Genomic DNA, 20,307 nt, shown 5'->3' with positions numbered 1-20,307 from the left:
GTTGTTCGGAGTCCCCTTTCCCTGGACTCTGGTGACAGGGTGAGGGGGAGTCAGGAATCGATGGGACACAGCCAGGCAAAGACAGACTGGGGCTCATTAATTCTACGCCTTCTTGGGGAGGGAGAGCCCAGGGGCTGGGGACATACCTGGTGCTGTAGTTTGGGCAGCTTATGGCACCTCCTGGCTCTCACAGGCTGGGGACTCAGCCAGAGCAGCCTGTCCCTTCAGCCGCTGTGGAGCTGGGGAGAGGACATTGCCATGGGGTGGCTGTGGGGGACAGGAGTGCTGTGCAGTGCCGTGGCTCACCAGCAAGGAGACTGTGGCCAGGAGGAGTATGGCGCCCCAGGACCTGGTCACCTCACCCTGATCGTGGCCACAGGGCTACCCCTGTAGGAGGTGACTTAGGCACGGGAACAGGAGGCAGGACCCAACCAGGGCACTGGGTGCTTGGTGAGCTCCTCTGGGCACCGCTGCCTGTGTTGGTGGGCACTGTCTCTGCCTGCTTCAAGGTGCCAGCCCGGAGCACTGGATCCACCTGTTCTCAACACCATGGGCATCACTCACCTCCCAGGGATGGGGCAGGAAAAGCTACCTTGCAGAGAGCATGGACAGGCTGGCACAGCCGGAGGGTGGCTCTGAGCCATGGCCAGGCTGCAGGCATCCAAGAGGTGAGGTGATGTCTCAGCTGCTGAGTGTTGGCCTCCCTCCTCGATCCATGCCCGCAGTGCCCTCACCTCTGGCAGGCAGCACCAGGAGCCAGTTGCAGGCAGTAACCATCTGTTTTTCTCCCAGCAGCAGCAGAGGCAGCTGGTGCTGGGACAGTGAGGCTGATGGAGACACAGCACATCCTGGAGCCGGGTGCAGGTGGTGTGAGCTGGACCGCAGAGGAGCGGACGCTGCCCACTGCCATTCCCAGGCTGACCTTCCGCATCTCCCCTGCCAGCAGGGACAAAGCCGCGGGGGCCCCAGAGGTCAGTGAGGGGCGTGAAGGGGACGCAGTGTTGCTGGGATGGGGGAAGGGGCCATGGCTGACTGAGATGACCCTGTGGGGCAGGGAGGGCTGGCAGGGGACAGAGTCATGTAATGATGCTTGTAGCGGGGTAGGTGCCAAGGGGCACCCATCCCTGAGGGGGTTTGGGTGCCTGTTGGCCCAAGGTCTTCCCACCCCAACCTGCTTGCTAGAGAGCAGGGACAGCAATTCAGCTGCCTCCAAGGACCATGGCCGGGGCATAAATGGAGGGAGGAATTACCTGTCCCTAATCCCATTTGTGGCTCCATTGCTGCCCCAAGATGGGGACCTGTATCCATGATTCCTGCTCTGTTACCACCATTGCCATGGCAAGGGATGCCAGGGGCCCCGTTTGCCCTGGGCTTGAAGCTGTGAATTTGCTGTGGGGCAACGTGGCTCTCCGCTGCATGACCCATCTGATGCCTGGCTCTGCTCTGGATTCTCCTTGTCTTATCTCTCAACACCCTGTAGGATACTGGGACAGGGCCGTGTGGCTTAGAGGTCTGTGACCAGCCTGCATGGGTGGCACATCCAGCCTGTCCGAGAGGGATAACCTCAGCAGCGGGCATGCAGCAATAATGCCACAAAGGCTCATGAGACTGCCGTGGGCTTTACTTCCATGTTCAGCACAAGCACAGCCACCCCATGCCCCTCCCTTCCCAGTCACCACCACTGCTAGGGGGGTGGTAGAGCCCCCCCCCAGTCCTCCAGCGCTGTGCTTGGCACCAGGAGCTGCTGTGCCCACAGGGATCACAGCTGGGCAGGCTGGTTTGGGGGTACCCAGCCCCTGGCTCTGGTGGTCCCAGCAGTAGGAGGGCTGGCGGGTGCCTGCAGGCATCACTGCGGCAGGTACTGCTTGGGGTCCCCGGGGAAGGGCAGGGCTGGCGCCTGGTTGAAGTGAGCCATCAGGAAGATGCCGACAGTGCCGCACACGAAGAGGGAGGCCATGATGAAGAAGCAGACACGGTCGATCACCCGTCCCACCAGGATCCACTCTTCACTCTCCTGCCGGCAGCATGAGGAGGTAGGGTGAGGGCTGCCTCCCATGCGAGTCCCTGTCCCCTCTGGCCCCAACTCACGCTGCTGAAGTCGTTCTGCTCCCGTGTGGCGTTGGCAATGTGATTGCAGGCGTCCACACAGGCACGGATCTCGGGGCCTGCCTCCTCCAGGCTCTGGCAGAAGTCCTGGGTACTACCGCTCTCCAGGCCATGTCCTGTGGGCAGTGGTGCCAGCACAGCGGGCACCAGTGAGCACCCAGACGCATGGCACATCACTCAGCCAGGCAGGGAGGTGTCAACCCCACAGGGGCACTCACCAATCTTCTCCAGCACTGTTTTCATCAGCCCATCTCTCTCCTTCTGCTTCTCAAAGAGCAGCTCAGTCCGGGCTTTCCAGAGCATGTACTCATCGGCTTTCACCATGAGTCCCAGGGAGCTGCGTCTCCGGGCAGCTCGCGGTGGCCCTGGTGCCGCCTCCGGCATGTGCATGCCCAGGTAGCGGGGCAGGAGGTGCAGGCACACCTGGGCACAGTGTCACCCGTGGGGACCTGACCACCCCACCACCACCCAGTGGGTGTGACTGAGTCCCCTTGCATCACCTGGAGCATCCCTGTGGGGTACCCCTGTGCCACCGGGATGCTGGGTGTGTTGGCACCCGCTGCTCCGTAGTCCTCAGTAGTGACTTGGAGGGGATTGGTGGCACATTGGTCCCTTGGGGACATCTGGGGAGTCCCTCTTTGTGCCAGGACTTGCACTCAGATTAAGGCATGCCCGCCACCCTGCTCTGCAAGGGACATGGCCTCGGTCCCCGAATACGCACCCCATTCCCCGTGTGTAGGGGGTAGGGGGACAACAGTGGGTACCTGGCGCACTCTCTGGGACATGGAGTGAGTGTTGGGTGTTCTCAGAGAGATGTTGAGGACAATGACAGCGTTCACCACGATCACCACTGTCACCACCATGAGGAAGGTCAGGTACCTGGGGAGGGGGCACAGGGCATCACATGAGGCTGCTGAGCCACAAGCTATGGGCACGTAAGGTCCCTCTTGGTCCCCTCCTGGGCTGGAAATGGGACCAGCAGTGGGATACGGGCACATGGTAGCCCTTTGCTTCCTTTGCTGCCTGGGCTAGGGGTTATTTATGGGCCAGGGTCCTGTCCATGGGCACTGGCTGGTGCGCGGCACCCAGAGAACCTGCTGGCACAGTGTGACAGCAGAGCTGGCACCCGATTGCCGTGCATCACTTACTTCCCGATGAGAGGCACAGCCTGGGAGGTCTCAGGCACCTTCTGGGCAATGAGGAAGAGGAAGACGGTTTGGGCCAGGAGGACATTGATGGAGACAGTGCATTTCTGCCCACCCGCTGCCAAGGACAGAGGAAAGACAGAGGTTGGCACGGAGCAGTTGTGTGGGCATTGCTCTCCTTTGGCAAAAAGCCCCCACCACAAAACTGAACTGGCCAAGTCCTGCCCTGAAGCTTGAACCATGGGGTACCTGGAAATTCACACTCTGCCCCCCCAGATATCACAGGAGTGGGCGAGAGATGGCACTGATGGTCCCCAAGCACAGAGGGGACCATGAGCCCCTCCTCACCTGTCGCTGCCCCCCTTGCACATCCCCATGCCCCCTGTGGGCACGGCACCAGTGTGTACCTTTGGCAGGCAAAAAGTAGACCAGCACAGCCATGGCGGAGATGAGGACACAGGGCACGATGATGTTGATGATGTAGAAGAGCGGCTTGCGCTGGATGATGAGGTAGAAGATGACCTGCTGGTACTGGATGTCATCTGGGGTGAAGTGTTCCGAATTGATGATCTTCCGAGCAGGGCGGTGCTTGATGGCCCATTCACCGTTCTCTGCCATGTGGTGGTGTCATGTGAGCCATTCCACCCGCCAGGGGCACTGGGGCTGCCAACCCCCTGGTCCAGGCCATGGAGCAAGGGTAAGGGCTGGTGATCACTGTGGGCTCTGCAGGGCACCCAGGCTGGGCACAGGGTGGGAAGGTGCTAGAGCCACTGGGGAGGGAGATGGGCACCATGGAGCATGCCAGGTTGCCGGGACAAAATGCTCCAAAAAGCTGTTGGAGCGGACAGCCAGGCACATATGAGACACCTCGAACCCTCCCACTCTCAGGGTGAGTTACGTGTGGGGCTGGGGTCCCCCATCTGCCCCAGGGTACCGTGGGGGGAAGCCGAGCGTGACGCTGGATGACAGTGCGCTGCTTTCCCCTGCTGTCTGCGGGAGCGATAGATTTTTCCCAATCAAGATCGCAGCTCGGGCCGGTAATGAAAAAATAAATCTCGCTGCCCGAAAAGCATTTTGTTCCTTCAATATGCAATTAAAATGTGATGGAAAACGTCATCGTTTGGCCGTGACAGCTACGTTCCCAGCATCAATCAAGCTCCCAGGAGCGGTGCTCTCTGGGAGCGGCTGCCAGGCGGTGAGAGCCCCGAGCCGGGGGGGTTGGAAAAACAAATCTCTCCCACACTTCTGCTTCCACTAATAACTTAAGTGCCCATGTAATGGCGGGAGCTTCTAATAGCCCCTGCAGCGCTTTTGGCAGCCAGCAGTGTAGCTCCAGGCCTTTTGGGTGCCCCTGTGGTGGGACACCTTTGTGCCTCGAGGGTGGCCGTGATGTTACCTGTGAAAGCCTCAGGGTCGATGGAGATCCACTCCACGGTCTGACCTTCCTCCACTGTCAGCAGCAGGTTGATCTCGTTGGCACTGTAGGTCTGGGACCTGGGGAGGGACAGGTAGGTGGCACAGGCTGGCACGCACCAGGTCACACCGGCCACCTCCAGCCCTGCTTTGGGGTGCTTGGCTTGGCCAAGGTGCCTCCCGTGTCCCAGCAGGACTGGCCGATGGCCCTAGCTGTGGTGCCCACGTGTGCCCAGCCGGTGCTCACTGGAAGACCATGGTGCAGTTCTGCCAGTCGAAGGGGAAATAGGTGACGTGGATGGCGCAGGCGCTGCGGTAGATGGCAGGGGGCAGCCAGTAGATGCTGCCGTCGGGGGACACCAGCACATTGGTGTAGAGGGTGATTTCGAATGTCCCGTCAATGCTGGAGGGGAAAGGGTGGGCTCAGTCCCAAACTGTGCCTGGGGGACAGCTGCCACACCCTGTATGAGGACACATCCCCATTGGCCCGTCATCTACTTGTTCTCCAGGACGATGTCAGGCAGCCACACCATGGTGGAGGGCACCCGCAGCAGCTGGATGTTGTCATATTTGTCAGGGTCCCACTGCAGGCGATAATCGGACCATTGCTGGGGGAAGGAGAGCAAAGAGGAGGGGTCACAGTGCTCCCTGAGGCGGGGGAGCTTGTGAGCTCCCAAAATGGGAGCACCCACAAAAGGAGGTGCAGGTTATGGTGCCAGCCCTCCACAGGGTGCCACCCTGAGATGCAAATGTGGCTGAGGGGCATCCTGCCTGCAGGTGAGAGGTCTCACCATCTCGATCCAGACGTTGGTGGTGAGGGTCTCCTCCCGCTCATTCTGGCAAGGAAGGAAAGGGGGAGATGGCTTTAGCGCCCTGCCTGCCTCTGCCTGCTGCCCCATGGGTGGGAGCAAATCCTGTCCCGCTATGGGGACTGGGGAGGGTCTCTCACCAGGGAGATGAGGTTGGTGAGGGTGAGCTTGAGGGTGACATCAATGATCTGGTCCCCGTGTAGGGCCGGGCGCAGGTCCCGGTTGTAGTTGGTCATGAGATCCTGGAGCAGCTTCTCCTCCTGGTTCCTGCAGCTCACACCTGGGAAGGGCACACACCATGGGGACACCCTGGGCTGGGGATGGTGGGGTCTGGCCACTGATGCCCCCAGGACCTTCCAGAGATGGGGGGCAGACAAAGGGTGTGCAGAGAGAGGAGACGCCCATGCGTGTGTTACCGTAGGTGTCCACACGCAGCTGTGCGTGCCCGATGATGCGTGTCAGTGCCCCAGCGTGCGAGGGGCGTGCGTCCCCTCTGCATCCCCCACCCTGCTCACCCCAGGGTCCTCTCCAGGGCAGGACATGGGGACAGCGGGCTGCCAGCATGGGGACACCCCGGCAGGATGGTGCACAGCGCTGTACACCCATGGGTGACAGACCCCCACGGGCAAAGGCAGGAGGTGACCAGGTGCCCCCCTCCCCCCAGCCTCCCCCCGGGGCAGGCACCCCTTACCTGCCAGGGTGCAGAGGGTGAGGAGGAGCAGGCTGTGGCAGCGCATGGCAGCGGCGCAGGGGCTGGGGCTCCGCTTGGCTGCCTGCGGGGCGGTGTTCTGGACCTGGCGCCTGGTGGGGCAGGACAGCTGTCCCCCGCCACCGTCAGCTGTTCCCAACAGCCACAGGGGCCGGGGAGGGACGGGTGACAGCCCGCCTCCCCCCACCAGCTGGTGGGGTGATGCCAGTTTGCTGGCAAGCTCCTCTGGCATTTTGTGCCAGGGGGATTGGAATCGGGTCTGGGGGCAAAGTGAGCTCCATGCCTCAGTTTCCTCATGTACCCCCCAGAGAGATGCCTCTCCCTGCAGCAGAAACCCAGGCGCCCATGGATTAGGGAAAAGGGGTGCCCCCTGCAAGCACCCCCAGCAGTGCCCTGTCCCCTCTGTGGGGGTGGCTGCCCCAGGGTGTAGGGTGGGGAAGGGGCAGGCAAGTCCCACCATGTCAGCCTGGGGAGCAATGGCCGGCTTGGGGGTCCAAATCCTGCCAGGACCTGCATAGGGCGGTCAGGGAGGGGGGGATGAGATTCCTGGCTCAGCGGAGAGGAGGTGACAGCTGTCCTGGGCCACTGCTGGTGGGGGGGATGTCAGCTGTGCCCCCTGAAATGCGAGCCGCAGTGTCCCACTGCTGAGCCGGGGAAGGAGACGCCCCTCTTGGCCCCCAGCCGAGTGCCGCTGGACGGGATGTGCCAAGGGGGCTCTGATTGGGGGGTGATGGGGATGGAGGGTGATGTGGGCACTCAAGGCGTCTCTTCCCACTGCAGTGGGTCCGCAGGGGGTGGTGCCGTGCTGGGGGGGGGTCCACCCCCTTCTACAGCCCCTCCTGCCCTGGCGAGTGTCCAGCCAAACGGGGACAGCAGGGCTGGTACCACCACATCCCCTCTGGGAAACAACCCCTTCCTGCCACGGCTGAGGACCACCGTGCTCAGGACACCCAACAGCACCCATTTTCTGGATGCGCATCACCCTCCCTGGCACACACACAGTGCTCAGGTTGGGCATCGTGCCCAGGGGAGGCACCGAGAGGACCCACCAGCTCAGCACCCTGTGGTGAGAAGTGCTCAGCTTTATTTCCCCAAGCCAAGGCGGGTGAGCAGGAAACTGGCACATGGACACCTCCCCGACCCTAGATGAAGCGCATGTTCTCCTCCCGGTAGTCATAGGGGTCTCCAGCGAAGGGCAGCGGTGGTGGGTGGTTGTAGATGCCCATGAGGAAGATCCAGAGGGTGCCCACCACCAGCGTGGGGGTGATGAGGAAGAGACAGAGGCGGTCCAAGGTCCGGGCCACAAGGTTCCAGTTGTCCTTCTCCTGGGGAGGAAGCCAGGAGCACAGTGGGCACAGGGAGCCCCCTCTGCCACCCCCCCCATGCCCACGTCCCCTACCTCATTGTAGCTGTTTTTCTCCCGTATGTGCTTGACAATGAAGTTGGCGCCATCAACGACGGGTTTTATGTGCTCGTAGAGCTGCTCCTCGCCCATGTCCATGCCTGGCTCTGCCAAACCTGGGGGTGCAGGGGGTGGTGAGATGGGCTCCGAAGGGCTACCACCTCCAGAGACCCCCGCTCCCCCTCCCATCCCCGTGTCCCCGCAGAGGGCCGAGGCTCACAGGCAGGGGTGACGCGGCTGGCCAGCCCGTGCCGCTCGGACTGCTTCTCGAACATGAGCTCGCTGCGGGACTTGATGCTGAAGTACTCCTCCGCCTTGGCGATGTAGCCGGCTGAGCTGCAGCGCCGGATGCACAGGGCATCCACCGGGCTCTGGGCTGGTTGCGACATGCCCAGCAGACGGGGCAGGGTCTCCAGGAACACCTGGCACACAGAAGGTGGTGTCAGGTCCCTCGGCCTCCTCCTTGGTGCAATGCTACCTTGTGCCCACCTTCTGTCCCCAACCGGGGTGTGCAGCTCCTCAGAGTGGCACAGATGCGACACGCCGATGCAATGCCAGGGCAGTGCTGGCCCACACCCTCCATGGTGCCACCTCTGCACCCACCAGGTCACCCATCCTCCACTTCCATTTCCGCACCCCCAGCACCCCACTCACCTCTTTGACCCAGTCAGACATGATGTGGGTGCTGGGCGTGCGGAAATGGAAGTTGAGGACCACAACGCAGATCATCACCACGGCCGTCACCAGCAGCATGATGAAAAGCAGGTACCTGTGGGGGCACGAACCTGGGGCTGGCATTGCTACAGGGGCTGGGCACAGGCAGAACTGCCCTCTGGCACCCCAGGGATCCATGATGTCCCTCCTGTGCCCGGGGGTGCCCAGGACTCACTTGCCAATAAGGGGGATGGCGTGGGAGGTGGCAGGCAGGCGCTGGGAGATGAGCAGAAGGAAGACAGACTGGGCCAGAAGCACCGAGATCACCAGCGTCATCTTCTCACCACCTGGAGAGCAGGTGAGCTCAGGGCCACCCCTGCCCCAGGTCCCCCTCTCAGTGTCCCCAGGGCTAGCATTGTCCTCCCAGTGTCCCTCCGAACAGAGCCCCGTACAGGGTGTTCTATTGTGGGGGTACCCCAGGGTCCCACATGGGGTATCCTGTGTCCAAGTGTGCCCCTGCCAGGCTGCCTGGCTGGGATGATGGTGTCCTGCGTGGGGTTGTGCCAGTGCCAGGATGTCCCTGTGCTGGGCATTTGGATGTCCTCATGTCCCAGGACCTGGTGCAGGTGTGGGACACAGAGGTGCCCCATAGGGTGACCCCCATGCCCGTCACAGATGCGTTGGGGCTCACTCACTGTCGGCAGGCAGGTAGAAGACGAGGATGGCCATGAAGGCAATGAGGATGCAGGGCGTGACAATGTTGATGACATAGAAGAGCGGCTTGCGCTTGATGATGAGGTAGAAGGTGATGTCCTGGTGCTCGCTGCTCTCACGGGGGTTGTCAGGGTGGATGTTCTTGCGGGCCGGACGGTGGATGATTTCCCATTCCCCATTCTCTGCCGGAGCACATGTGACAGTGCATGGCATGGGAGACTCCCGCCATGCCCATCCTCACCAGCCCCACCAGCACCCAGTCTCCCTGTCCTGGGTCTGGGTAGTTCCAAGCCTGGTGGGATAGGTGCCAGGGTGCCAAAGCCCCAGGTACTCAGGTGTCTCCTGGGCAGAGTCCTCTAATGCCAAGGTGCCCCTGAGCCCAGGACACAGCAGAGAGCACAAGTGTTACCCGTGAAGCCTTCAGGGTCGATGATGATCCACTCCACCGCGTAATCCTTGCCTGTCTTCGGGTCGGTATCCGTCTTCAAGTGCATGCTGATCTCCAGGGCACTGTACGCCAGGGAGCTGGCCCGCGGCCAGAGGGGACGGGAGATGAGGGGCTGTGCCTGCTACTGTTACCCACCACCCACCCACCCTGACCTCCAGCACGACGGACTCAGGCCACCAAGTCACCTGCAGACTCCCTTCTTGCTGCGCCCTGACAGCGAGCCAAGGTGCTGGCAGCAGCAAATGCCGCAGGGGGCTGGGATGCCCACCCTGCTGCCCGCCCCTGCCCTGCCCTGCCCCAGCCAGCCCTCCAGCACCTGAATTTGAGGGTGCAGTTCTGCCAGTCGAAGGGGAAGAAGTCGACGTTGATGGGACAGGCGCTGCGGAAGATGGCTGGCGGCAGCCAGTAGACGTAGCCCGTGTTGTAGATGAGGACATTGCAGTAGTAGGCGATCTCGAAGAGCCCGTCGTTACTGTGCCGGGTGAGTCCCGAGGTGATGGCGGGACCGGCAAGGGGCAGAGGGAGCCCTGGGCATGCACCAGGCACAGCTCAGGGGGTTTGGGAGGGGAAACTGAGGCATGACTCACTTGTTCTCCAGGACTATCTCAGGCAGCCACAGCATGTCCGGTGGCAGGCGAAGCACCTCAATGTCCCCGAACTCAGACTTGTTCCACTGCAGGCGGTAATCGGTCCAGCCCTGGAGGAGAGCATCCCCGGATCACCCCCTCACCACGCTGGGCCACCCCACTGCCCGTGCCTCGTGACATGACTGATGCCATGACACCTGTCCCTACTCACATGCTCGAGCCATACGTTAGTGGTGAGGGTCTCGTCCACCTCTTTCTGCAATAACGGTGTGGGGCAGTGAGGTGCCAGGGCCGTGCCCAGCAGCTGTCCCCTGCAGCCCAGGACCCCCAGTCCTCACCAGCCAGGGTTCAGGGCAGTGGCCTCAGGGCTTCCCCATCCCACCAGCCCTGGGGGTGAGGCATGGCTGGGGGTCACCCGGCAGTGGACACTGCCTGCTGGGGCTCACCAGAGAGATGAGGTTGGAGAGAGTGAGGGCCAGGTAGACATCCACGACCTGGTCGATGGAGATGACGGGGCGCACCTCCTTGTCGTAGCCCTTCTCCTCAAAGAGGTGGTGGATGAGCCTCTCCTCCTGGTTCACACAGAGCCCACCTGGGGTTGCGGGGTCAGGCAGAGTGGGGTGGGGCTGGGGGGTTACTGGGCCCAGCACCACCCCGCAGGGATGCTTTGCCAGGGCAGGGTGATGTAAGGATGAAGGGGACAGGAGCAGGTCCAGGACACTGCGTGTCTGTGCTGCACAGGGGCATGGACACAAGACATGCGGGAATGACAGATGTGGGGGCACATGGGCACACATGGACATGGGACAAGGACGTGGGCATGAACACAGAGGGACACACAAATACAGACCCAGCACACACAGACATGAGACACTTGGGTACAGACGCAGTGGCACCGTGCATGTAGCTGGAGGCACACATGGAGGCACACGGACACATAGACATGGACCCAGTATGTGCAGGAACATGTGACGAGAGACGCAGTGTCACCGTGCACACAGACAGGCACACTCAGGGACACATAGACACAGTGATACTGTGCCCAGACACACACATGGCCCAGGCACGGACACATCTCCAGGTGGCACAGCCAGGACACAAGTACAGGGGATGCTCAGTGATGGGAGTCTACCAGGCAATACTCGAAATGCAGCCCTGAGGACACTTGTGCCCAGCTTGGACCCTGCCACCATCATCCCACCAGATACCCCAGCAAGCAGGTAACCCTATGCCCAAGATCCCAGGACCCCACTCACCCGACAGCACCAGCGCCCCAAGCAGGGCCAGCCATGCCGGCAGGTCCCCCATGCGGTGCCCGCAGTGTCCTCGTGCCGTGCCAGGCCCTGGCTGCCTCCCTGCCTGGCCTGGCCGAGCGGATGTCCGGCTGCCGGCCGGAGCAGAAGATGGATGGTGCCAGGTGTTGAGGGGGAAGGGTGCCGGCACCGGATACCCACTCCAACCCCCCCTCTTCTGACATCCCCACGCCTGGAGAAGGGGAGATGGGCAGGCACAGCTGGCCTCACCAGCCCCATGGGTGTCAGCCCATCACCCTGTGTCTGGGCACCCCAGCATGGGCATTGCTGGACACTGGGAGGAGCAGTGCCTTCCACGCTGCTCAGCAGCCCTGACGATGCTCTTCGGGGGTGGCAGGCTCCCCACGAGCAGGAGAGGTTAGTACCCACCGATGCCCAAGCACGGGACTGGCACCGCCCCAGCGCTCGCCACTAGTCCAGGGCACAGTTGGCCCCTGCACCAGCAGGAGGTTTCCTGTGGGTCCCCAATGGGGTGGCACCAGGGGTGGGCACTGGTGCTGTGGTGGGCAGGAGGGTGCCAGATCCCCCAAGTGCAGCTGGAGAGTCTGTGCCAGGCTGGGCACAGCACCAATGCCAGGGGCAGGGAATGAGGCTGGGGGTATCGCTTTTGGGTACAGGGGGATGGGAAGGGAGATGTGATGGAATGTCATATTCCCCATGGAAAGTCACCCTGTCAGTGCCCGCCTCTCTGGCACTGCATGGCACAGCACTCGCTTCACACTCGCCGGCTACCGGAAAATAGATCCCTTCTTTATTGAAAAATAAACCTTTCTCTGTACAAATAAATAACAGCCTGAGTGCCTCTAGGGACAATGGGGTGGGCTTGCCAAGGTGGGGATCCTGAGGGAAAGGAGGGCCATGATCCTTGGCTGAAATGCTTCAGGTGCCCCTGGGCATCCCATTGCCCTGGGGAGCTTGGGCAGTGCTGGTGGGAAGAGGGAAACTGAGGCACGATGGGGCACAAAAGGGTGGAAGAGCCTGAGCTGGAGAGGGAGCTGTGTCTGAAGGACACGAGAGATCCCTGCCCCAGCACCCTGTCTCCATGCTGGCATGGTGCCCCAGAGCACTGCGGGCACTGTTAGGTTTTCAGCGCCTCGAGCGCCAGAGCGACAAGGCCGGGCATGCTGCGGGCCAGTGAGTCGCTCTCCAGCCCCACGAGGCCAGTGAAGGCCGTGGGGCGACCACCCACCGTGGCCCGCACCTGTGCCCGGTACAGTCCCTTGGCATTTTTGGAGCTCAGGTCCACGAGGATCTGCAGGGAGATAATGACACTGAGTCCCAGGGGGGCCAGGGACACAGTGGAATGGTGATGGTCAGGGTGTCGTCCCACCTGGCTGCCAGGGCCAGGGGCTTGGAGCAGCTGGATGGGGCACTCACCTCCTGGAAGGTCATGGCCAGGTCCGGCTCGGGCACCCGCAGCACCCAGGCGTACAGCTCCCGCACTGCACCCACCCGCACTGCTGACTCGTTGAGGCCAGGGCAGGCTGCAAGCCCGGGAACGGGCAGGACAGAGACGGAGGGAGGACATCAGGGATGAATTGTGGAGGCACCACACTACTGCCCACCCCAGGGAGGAGCACCTGAGCTGTGGGGATGCCGGGGAGCAGGGACAGAGGGTCCCTGTGGAGGGTGGTATGCCCGAGGGCTGTCCCACTGACATGGAACAACCAAACCTGGGACTGGGGTGCAAAGCCAAGGCCAGGTTTGCCACCGGCCCCACGGTGGCAAGCGGCATCCTGCAGTGCCTGGGGGCTGCAGGGCACTTACCTCTGCCTGCACCTGCCTCCCCTTCCTCCACCCCCGGCAGCTCCGTGGGCACCAGCTCACGTTTCTCCCTCAGTGCAGACCCTGCCACCGAGAGAGGTGTGAAAACCCTGGTGGGGACACAGCCGGTGGGCACTTCGCGGGCACGGAGCTGGCTGGTGGATGGACCTCCCACTGCCCTGTTGGCCTCAGCTACCCCCCAGCTCCCAGGGCTCACAGCTCAGTGTGGAGGTCTCCACCAGCTCTCCAGGTGCCCATTGTAGCTCCATGGCTTCAAGAGGGGTGTTGAAGTCCAGCTCTGCCCGCAGCTGGGAGAGGAAGGCTTGTCCCTGTCCCACCAGCTCCTCCACCACCTTCTCGTCCTGCCAAAGGGAAGGGGGGACCAGGTGGACAGTGGGGCATCCATGGGGAACCCATGGGCGTGGCCAGGTGCACCATGGCAGAGCACAGGGCATGGCTGGGCTGGTATCGGACGGGGCATTGAGGACACGTGACGTCTTTATGGCTGTGTTGGGTCAGATCCTAAGCTGCGGGGTCAGACCCATGGTTGGCTTTGCACTGGTTGGACTGGAAGCACTGATTTCAGCTGGGGAGGGTGAGATGCCCCCTCTGTGGTGGCCAAGTGGGAGATGCCACCTCCATGACTGCACAGGGTACAATGGGCCTGAGGGATGTCAGGAAAGGATGTGGGGGAACTGCTGGGCTTTGGTCCCGGGTGACACTGACACCAGAGGGGTAAGGGCTCCCTCCAGACCGACCGTCCCCAAATACCTGCAAGAAAAGCCACGTCTCCCCAGGGAGCTGCCCCCCATCCGGAGTGGGTGCCAGTGGACTGCCCCCTGCCATGGCCCTCAGCGCCTCCACCCAGTCCTGCAGCCGGGGTCCCACGTCCCCAAAGAGCCCTGCAAAGGGGGGCGGCTCCCTGGCCCCTGACCTGGAAACACAGCGGGGTGACCTCAGGCAGGTGCCCGCTTGCACCTGTCCCCTGGGCAGTGCCACTCACCACCCTGTGCACCCCCAGCAGGATCTGAGTGGCCCTAGGCACCCTGGGAGGCCGTGCCCACCTCCCTCCACGTGTGCCCTGGTTGCAGGAAGAGCAGGACCTCAATGCTTTAGGATGTCCCCAAAAAGCCACATCAGTGCCCACAGGTATCTTGCCCACCTTCCCAAACCCTTTAGGCCCCCTTGTCCCGTGGACCACCATGCCTCACCTGGTGGGGGGTCTCCGGGGTTCCTCTGCTATGGGACTGGGCTGATCCCCTGCCACAGCTGAGCCTACGTGGACAAGAAGGGGACAGGAGGGACAACAAGTAGGGGAGCTCTGTGTGGGTGTCAGGGCAGGCTGCTGGTGCCCTGGCCGCTGGCATAGGTGGGACTGATAGGACCACAAGCAGGCACGGGGTGACCCAGCCCGGGAGGGTACCTGGGGCATCCCTGCGCACGCGCGGGGGGAAGAGGTGCCCATAGATCTTGCCCAGGAGCTGGGGCAGGGTGTGGGTGAGGAAGGAGAAGTCAAACTGGTTTCTGATGAAGTCCCCAGCCCGGCGCAGGAGATCCACCAGGGTCTGGGCGTAGGAGTGCAGCTCTGTGGGCACAGAGGGAGACCCATGGCCCCAGCACCACACTGGGCCCGTGCCACCAGAAATGAGGTCCCTCCCCACACCCTTGCCCCAGCATGACACCCCAGCTCACCACATCGTCTAGTCCTGGCACGGCAGGTCTCCTCAGCCAGGTGGGCGCAGGTGGCCCGGCCGTGGGGGGCCCGGCAGGACCCGGCATAGAAGGCACAGAGGCGGGAGCGCTCGGGCTGCTGCTGCTCAGCAGGCAGCTGGGCCAGTGCCAGCAGGTCGAAGCAGCTCGGTTCCCGGCTGCCAGGGGCGGCTGTGAGGGCACCAGGGCTGCCATGAGGTGCTGAGCTCCACCGAGGGACAACGTATCCCCACAGCACCCCTGGCATCCCCGGCCGCCTTCATCCCCTCCGGCGCAGCCGGCGACACTCACGGTCCATCTGGAGGCTAAGCCAGTCCACGAAGGCAGTGACGCGGGTGTAGACGCCCGGTTTGCCCCGCTCACCACAGCCGTCGCCCCACGAGGTGATGCCATAGAGGACGAAGCGGTGCGAGGAGGGGTCCTGGCATGCCAGCGGGCCCCCCGAGTCGCCCTGCAGGGGGATGCCTATGTGTCGGTTGGAGGTGGGATTCTGACTGCGCTCCAGGGCATGCCCAGCGCCGAGTGTCATGAGAGATTTTTGAGTTTCGATCTGGCAGTCCCCCAGCCAAGGGTATTACCTGGCAGGAGTCGATGCCCCCGGACAAGTACCCGGCACAGAACATGGCACTGGTGAGCAGGTCCCTGCCCAGGGCGCCCCGGCACGTCTCCTGGCTGAGCAGGGGCACTCGCGCCTCCATCACCACGTCAGCCGATGGCCCCTCTGCCAGGCAAGGCACCCGTTACAGAGTCCCCTGTGCCTGGGCGTCTTCTTCTCTTTTGCACTCCCCTGCCCTGGCTTGGTGCATGGACACTGGGCACCAGAGAGGACATCGAAGGGGATGCTCCATAGACTCCACGGGTGTCCAGGTGGCACCTACCTTCATAGAGGGACCCCCAGCCCACGATGTAGCAGGCGGTGCCAGGGCTCGGCTCTGCAGGGCTGCTGGGCAGACACACAGGGCTGACGGTGGGTGATGGAGCCAGTGGCATTGCCAGCTCCAGCAGTGCCAGGTCCCCGTGAAACGTCTTGGGGTTAAACTGGAAGGAAGCAGTGCAATGTCAGTGGAGGTCCCAGGGCGTGGGGTGGGAGGTTGGAAGGGGGGCACCCACCTCCACCGACCTTGGGGTGAGGCAGGATGCGCCGGACAGGCACTGCCCGCTCGCCCACGTCTGGCTTGCCCAACTCGTGGTCGCCCACCACCACCGTCCATGCCAGCTCATTCCGGTTCCTGGTGGAATGGGGGGCAGCGAGTTAAGGGCAGACCGTGGTGCTACCCCATACCCCCTTCTGCAGGGACAGTGTCCCTACGTTGCCGTGCCCCCCACCATACCCAGTGAAGCAGTGGGCTGCAGTGAGTACCCAGGAGTGCCCCACCAGCACCCCCCCGCACATCAGCTCCCCGTGGAGTCGCACCGACACCAGCCAGGGCCAGGCCCCCCGCGGGGCTGCGCTGCCACCCATGATCCGTCCTCGAGGGGCTGTGGTGTTGGCCCGGGGGCCATGGCGCCCACAGCTTCCTGGGGAACAAAGTCGGCATGTGAGGGGGGGAGTCCTGTCCCTGGGAGGGACAACCCCTCTCCCAGGTGGGCAAGGGGTGGCTGGGCACAGTGGTGCCGGGGCGGCCGCAGCAGGCGGAGGGGGTGGCGGGTACCCCCCGGGGGGGTTGGGTCAGGCTGCATCGGGCGGGCTGTCAAGCCTCATCGTGCTCATGGAGGCAAGCGGGCGGCGAGCTGGGGGCACCCCGCAGCCCGGCAGCTGCCGACGCTAACCTCTGCCCCCTGGCCCAGCAGGCAGCCGGGGGGCTGGGGGCGTCCGCCAGCGTGGTGGGGGGGTGGTGTGGGCACTGCGGGGCCTCCCAGCTCACCTGGCATTGCTGCCTCTGCTGATGCGTCGGGGCCTGGGGCCGCAGCTGCCATCCCTGTGGGGACAGGCTGTCATGACATGTGGGGACACCTCCCCCCCAGTGTCACCACCACCATGTCCCTGCTGTCCCCAGTTCCCCCCAGCTCCTCTCAGTGCCCCACAGATCCCCCCTGGTCCTCAGGTGTCCTTGACCCTCATGCCTCGGTGTCCCCAGTCTCTCTGTCATCCCCTTGGCCCATTCCCCCCCGCTCCCCTCTCCCACCCCGCATTCTCCACCACCCCTCAGTGCCCCGTCTCCCCCAATCTGTTCCATCAGTCCCAATGCCTCCATCCCCCAAATCTCCACAGATCCCTCCATCTCCTCCGATCTCCCATCCCATCAGAGATCCCCCATCACCCTACCATACCCCATCCTCCCCAGTCTCCTCAACCCACCCCACCACCCTCCATCACCACCAGTGCCCTATATCCCTTCCGTGCAAACCCAGGCATCCCCTGGGGTGCCTTGTTTGTTATTGTAGGCTCTCCTTTCTCTGGGAAGAGCCAGGGGTGACGCGGGTGCCCACTCACGGCACTCCTGGAGACGATGGTGGCAGAGCCGGGCGCTGAGCGGGGTGCAGGCGTGCTGGGGCCCCTCAGGTGGGCACAGGCGCTGGTAGGGGGCACAGGCCTGGCTCAGTGCCCAGTTGCGCTGAGGCAGCTCGGGCATTGCCTGGGCATCCAGCAGGGCCTGGCAGCTGGGGGGCATGGTGGCGGGCACGGCCGGCGCTGCAAGGACAGAAGGGCTGTGGGCATCCCGGTGTCCTCCCTGCCTCCTGCCTGCCTCCTGCCCACCTCCACTTGGGCCACTCCTGGCTCCCTTTTGGGGCAGGTGGGAAGGGGGCATGATGGGGCTGCTGTGTTGACATGTTTTGGTAGGGTCTCCTCAGCGCTGGGATATGTTTTTGAGGGCATCTCTGGGACAGAGACAAGGGATCAGACAACGTTTTGGGTAGGGCTCCAGATGATATTTGGGTAGGATCTAGAGAAGATGGGGAACTGCTTGGGTAGGGTCTCCAGGTGGTGTTTTGGTAGGGTCTCTAGTGGTTAGAGGTATGTTTGGGAGTCTGGGCACTGTTTTGGTAAAGCCTGTAGAGGAAAAGCCGATAGCGGAGAGGGTACTGTTTGGGAAGGATCTTGGGGTGGTGTTTTGGTAGGGTTTCTAGGAGATGGGGTGGTGCTCTGGTAGGGACCCAAAGAAATATTTGGGAAGGGTCCCCAGGCATGGGTCCGTGTTTGGGTAGGGTCTCCTGGGCACAAGGTGGTGTTTGGGTAGGGATCTTGGGCAGTGTTTTGGTGGGGATCTTGGTCTCTGTTTGGGTAGGGTCTCCTGGGAATGGGGTGATGGGGCTCGGGGGGCTGTGACTCACGTGGGCAGCGGTGGATGCCGTTGGTGCAAGGGGGGAAGAGGCAGGGGGCACAGAGCCCGCAGGCATCCTGTTGCCGCTGCTGCTCGGCCACTGCCCGCTCCAGCGCCAGCAGCGCGCTCCTCAGTGCTGCCTCCAGCACCAGTGTCCCCCGGCTCGACAGCGCTGCCAGGCACACACAGGGTGCTCAGACCCCCGACATTCTCACCATGGCTTCCCACCACGGCTGCGGGGTGCCCCCAGTCCACCCAGCACCCATGCCCCGGTAGCTCCATGGTGAGAGTCATGCTGGGCACAGCCTGTCACTTGTTGGCATTGCCTAGGGCAACAGGCATGACTGTCACCTCCCTGGTGGGCTTGGCACATGGCCTATGTGTGCCCGCTGCACGTGGAGATCCTGTAAGCACACATGTGTGCAAACATGGGCATGGTGGAGGGTGTGAGCCCAGGTAGGTACGCCCACGTGTGTCGGTGTGCATGCACTTCCGTGCACATCTGTGCCTGCGTCGCGAGTGCACACTTGTGTGTGGTGTGTGCCAAGGTCTGTATGCCCGTGCCTGCATGTCCCTGCATGTGTGTGTGCACTCCTGTGCATCCCCATGTGTGCCCATACCTGTGCCCACCTGTACCCACCCACAGCCGCCCTCCTGCTGGCAGAGGGTCCCCCAGGGCTGGCACCAGGCAGGAGGTTGGGCTGGCAGCTGTGGGACATGACCCACACCACTCCCTGCGACCTCAGTGTCCTTGAGTGCCACGGGCAGCATTTGACACTCAGTCCAGGCAGTGCAGGCACAGGGGGCTTCGCCAGGGATCCAGGCATCCTGCTTGCGCATCCCCCCACTTCGCAAAACTGAACCCAGGAGTACTGGCTCCTACAGCCACCCTGTCCACAGCCAAACACTCCCGTAAAGACATCCCCGTCCCCATGCCCCACTGACCTTGCAGGACGCCAGCCGGCATAGGGTACAGCCCCTGGCCCAGGGGGGCCCCCCCCGCCAGCTGCAGCAGCAGCAGTGGCAGCAGCACGGGGGGGACCAGGCAGACCCCGAGGAGAGCACCCCGCATCTTCTTCCCTCCTCGCTCCATTCCCAGGCGGGCAAAGGGGGGCAGGAGGGGGGGAGCCCCCGAAATGCCTGAGACGGGCAAGGAGGGATGGATATATACAGTGCCCCCCGGGCGGTGGGAGGAGAGAGGGGCCGGGGGGAGCACAAACAGGCGAGTTCATTAATGTCGCGCCAAGATGCCAGCTCGGGGCGGGGGGCGCGGGGGGGCGCGCAGCCGGGGCCTCAATGCCGCCTTTGTTCGACGGGGCCTCCGGGCGGGCAGCATCAGACGGGCGCTGCGCTCCGGCGCTGCCCGCGGCCCTTGATCATTTTCACGCCAAGCCCCGGCCGCGCCACCCTCCCTCCTGCGGGCCCCGGGCGGGGGGCGCGGGGGGGTTGCGGGGGGGACAGCGGGCGGGTGGGAACGCACCGGCGGCTGCCGGGTGCGGGGGGCCCGGGCCGGGCGCGGGAGACCCGCTGAGGGCTTCAAAAGCGGGCGGAGAGCCGGGAGCGGCCGGGCGGACATTGGGGGGGGGGGGGGGGGGGGGGGGGGGGGGGTGGCAGGGGTCTAGGGAGGGGGGTCCCTCTCTTTGTGCCAGCCCAACCCTAGCTGAACGGGCCGCCCCGTGCGGGGGTACTGCACCCCCGTGCTGAGCACCGCCTGCCCCCGGGGACTCCCCAGCACCCCGTGTCCACACCAAGGCTGTTCCTCACTTGGGGTGCAGGACGGGGGTCGCGCCCCGGGGGATGCCGGGGGGGCAGGTGGGGCCAGAGCATCGGCTGCCTTTCCTGCTTAGCGGCAGGCAGCGAGCGGGCAGCGTGCCTGGGTCTGGGGGCAGCTTTGGCCCCAAGGATGGGGGGATATGCTCACCCGCCCAGCGGGAGAGGGTCCCCCCCGTGATTAACCTCGGCTTGCCGTTGGCCTCACTCTTTTGAGGTGCACACACCACCCTCCTGCCCCCATTGCCACCCTCCTGTGCCCATGGGCTTGGCCTCAGCTCTCTTGGCAGGGCGGGATGCAGCCACATTCCCATCACCTCTTCGAGGTGCGGGGGGGTGCCCGTGCCCCCATCTCTGTCCCTGTTAGGGGGCAGGGGGTGCCCGGGTCCCCATGTCCATTTAGGGAGTGCCCGTGCCCCATGTCGATAGCTGTTAGGGGCAGGGGTGGGTACCCATGTCCAGACCTCTGTCCTTGTTAGGGGCAGGGAGTGCCCGTGTCC

The 20,307-nt window shown here is 63.6% G+C and overlaps 3 protein-coding genes across 4 annotated transcripts; all 3 read right to left on the bottom strand.

Annotated features, from left to right (window-relative positions):
- Positions 1-1,846: 1,846 nt before the first annotated feature.
- On the bottom strand, positions 1,847-6,414 carry CHRNG (cholinergic receptor nicotinic gamma subunit). Its single transcript, XM_009988442.2, has 12 exons — positions 6,165-6,414; positions 5,614-5,753; positions 5,456-5,500; positions 5,163-5,272; positions 4,912-5,067; positions 4,648-4,745; positions 3,659-3,862; positions 3,255-3,369; positions 2,871-2,985; positions 2,325-2,529; positions 2,089-2,222; positions 1,847-2,014 (listed from the first exon to the last, which is right to left on the bottom strand). Exons 1-12 carry the CDS (start codon positions 6,412-6,414, stop codon positions 1,847-1,849), a joined length of 1,740 nt encoding a protein of 579 aa, XP_009986744.2.
- A 910-nt stretch (positions 6,415-7,324) lies between these two features.
- Positions 7,325-11,295, bottom strand: CHRND (cholinergic receptor nicotinic delta subunit). 2 transcript variants are annotated; one of them, XM_086618274.1, is made up of 12 exons: positions 11,244-11,295; positions 10,434-10,579; positions 10,199-10,243; positions 9,988-10,097; positions 9,717-9,872; positions 9,362-9,477; positions 8,934-9,134; positions 8,474-8,585; positions 8,239-8,353; positions 7,805-8,006; positions 7,582-7,700; positions 7,325-7,507 (listed from the first exon to the last, which is right to left on the bottom strand). In XM_086618274.1, exons 1-12 carry the CDS (start codon positions 11,293-11,295, stop codon positions 7,325-7,327), a joined length of 1,557 nt encoding a protein of 518 aa, XP_086474400.1. The 2 variants fall into 2 exon arrangements, with proteins under 2 accessions (XP_086474400.1, XP_086474401.1); XM_086618275.1 differs by lacking the exons at positions 10,199-10,243; positions 11,244-11,295 and having other exon boundaries at positions 10,434-10,562.
- A 1,083-nt stretch (positions 11,296-12,378) lies between these two features.
- Positions 12,379-19,004, bottom strand: PRSS56 (serine protease 56). Its single transcript, XM_086618535.1, has 17 exons — positions 18,983-19,004; positions 18,048-18,209; positions 17,209-17,406; positions 16,640-16,693; positions 16,106-16,292; positions 15,895-16,003; positions 15,653-15,812; positions 15,353-15,495; positions 15,066-15,225; positions 14,757-14,945; positions 14,488-14,649; positions 14,276-14,339; positions 13,836-13,998; positions 13,282-13,426; positions 13,068-13,148; positions 12,678-12,784; positions 12,379-12,552 (listed from the first exon to the last, which is right to left on the bottom strand). The coding sequence occupies exons 1-17, from the start codon at positions 19,002-19,004 to the stop codon at positions 12,379-12,381; spliced, it is 2,280 nt and encodes a 759-aa protein (XP_086474661.1).
- Positions 19,005-20,307: the final 1,303 nt, after the last annotated feature.

The sequence above is a fragment of the Tauraco erythrolophus genome, chromosome 11 (assembly GCF_009769465.1).
Source record: "Tauraco erythrolophus isolate bTauEry1 chromosome 11, bTauEry1.pri, whole genome shotgun sequence".
Lineage (NCBI taxonomy): Eukaryota > Metazoa > Chordata > Aves > Musophagiformes > Musophagidae > Tauraco > Tauraco erythrolophus.
This window is presented reverse-complemented; position numbering and strand designations above follow the sequence as displayed.

What these genes read in the sequence shown, in the direction of transcription:
- CHRNG (XM_009988442.2), bottom strand. Translation starts at nt 6,414, where the DNA reads ATGCCAGAGGAGCTTGCCAGCAAACTGGCATCACCCCACCAGCTGGTG. An exon ending in CCAACGTCTGGATCGAGATG is followed by an intron (nt 5,273 to 5,455) that starts GTGAGACCTCTC and finishes TCCTTCCCCCAG; the next exon opens with CAATGGTCCGATTATCGCCT. An exon ending in AGCAGAACGACTTCAGCAGC is followed by an intron (nt 2,015 to 2,088) that starts GTGAGTTGGGGC and finishes TGCTGCCGGCAG; the next exon opens with GAGAGTGAAGAGTGGATCCT.
- CHRND (XM_086618274.1), bottom strand. Translation starts at nt 11,295, where the DNA reads ATGGGGGACCTGCCGGCATGGCTGGCCCTGCTTGGGGCGCTGGTGCTG. An exon ending in TCTCCAACCTCATCTCTCTG is followed by an intron (nt 10,244 to 10,433) that starts GTGAGCCCCAGC and finishes CCGTTATTGCAG; the next exon opens with AAAGAGGTGGACGAGACCCT. An exon ending in GAGATAGTCCTGGAGAACAA is followed by an intron (nt 9,873 to 9,987) that starts GTGAGTCATGCC and finishes CACCCGGCACAG; the next exon opens with TAACGACGGGCTCTTCGAGA.
- PRSS56 (XM_086618535.1), bottom strand. Translation starts at nt 19,004, where the DNA reads ATGCCGGCTGGCGTCCTGCAAG. An exon ending in CCCCGGAGACCCCCCACCAG is followed by an intron (nt 13,999 to 14,275) that starts GTGAGGCATGGT and finishes CTGTGTTTCCAG; the next exon opens with GTCAGGGGCCAGGGAGCCGC. An exon ending in TGGCCATGACCTTCCAGGAG is followed by an intron (nt 12,553 to 12,677) that starts GTGAGTGCCCCA and finishes ATCTCCCTGCAG; the next exon opens with ATCCTCGTGGACCTGAGCTC.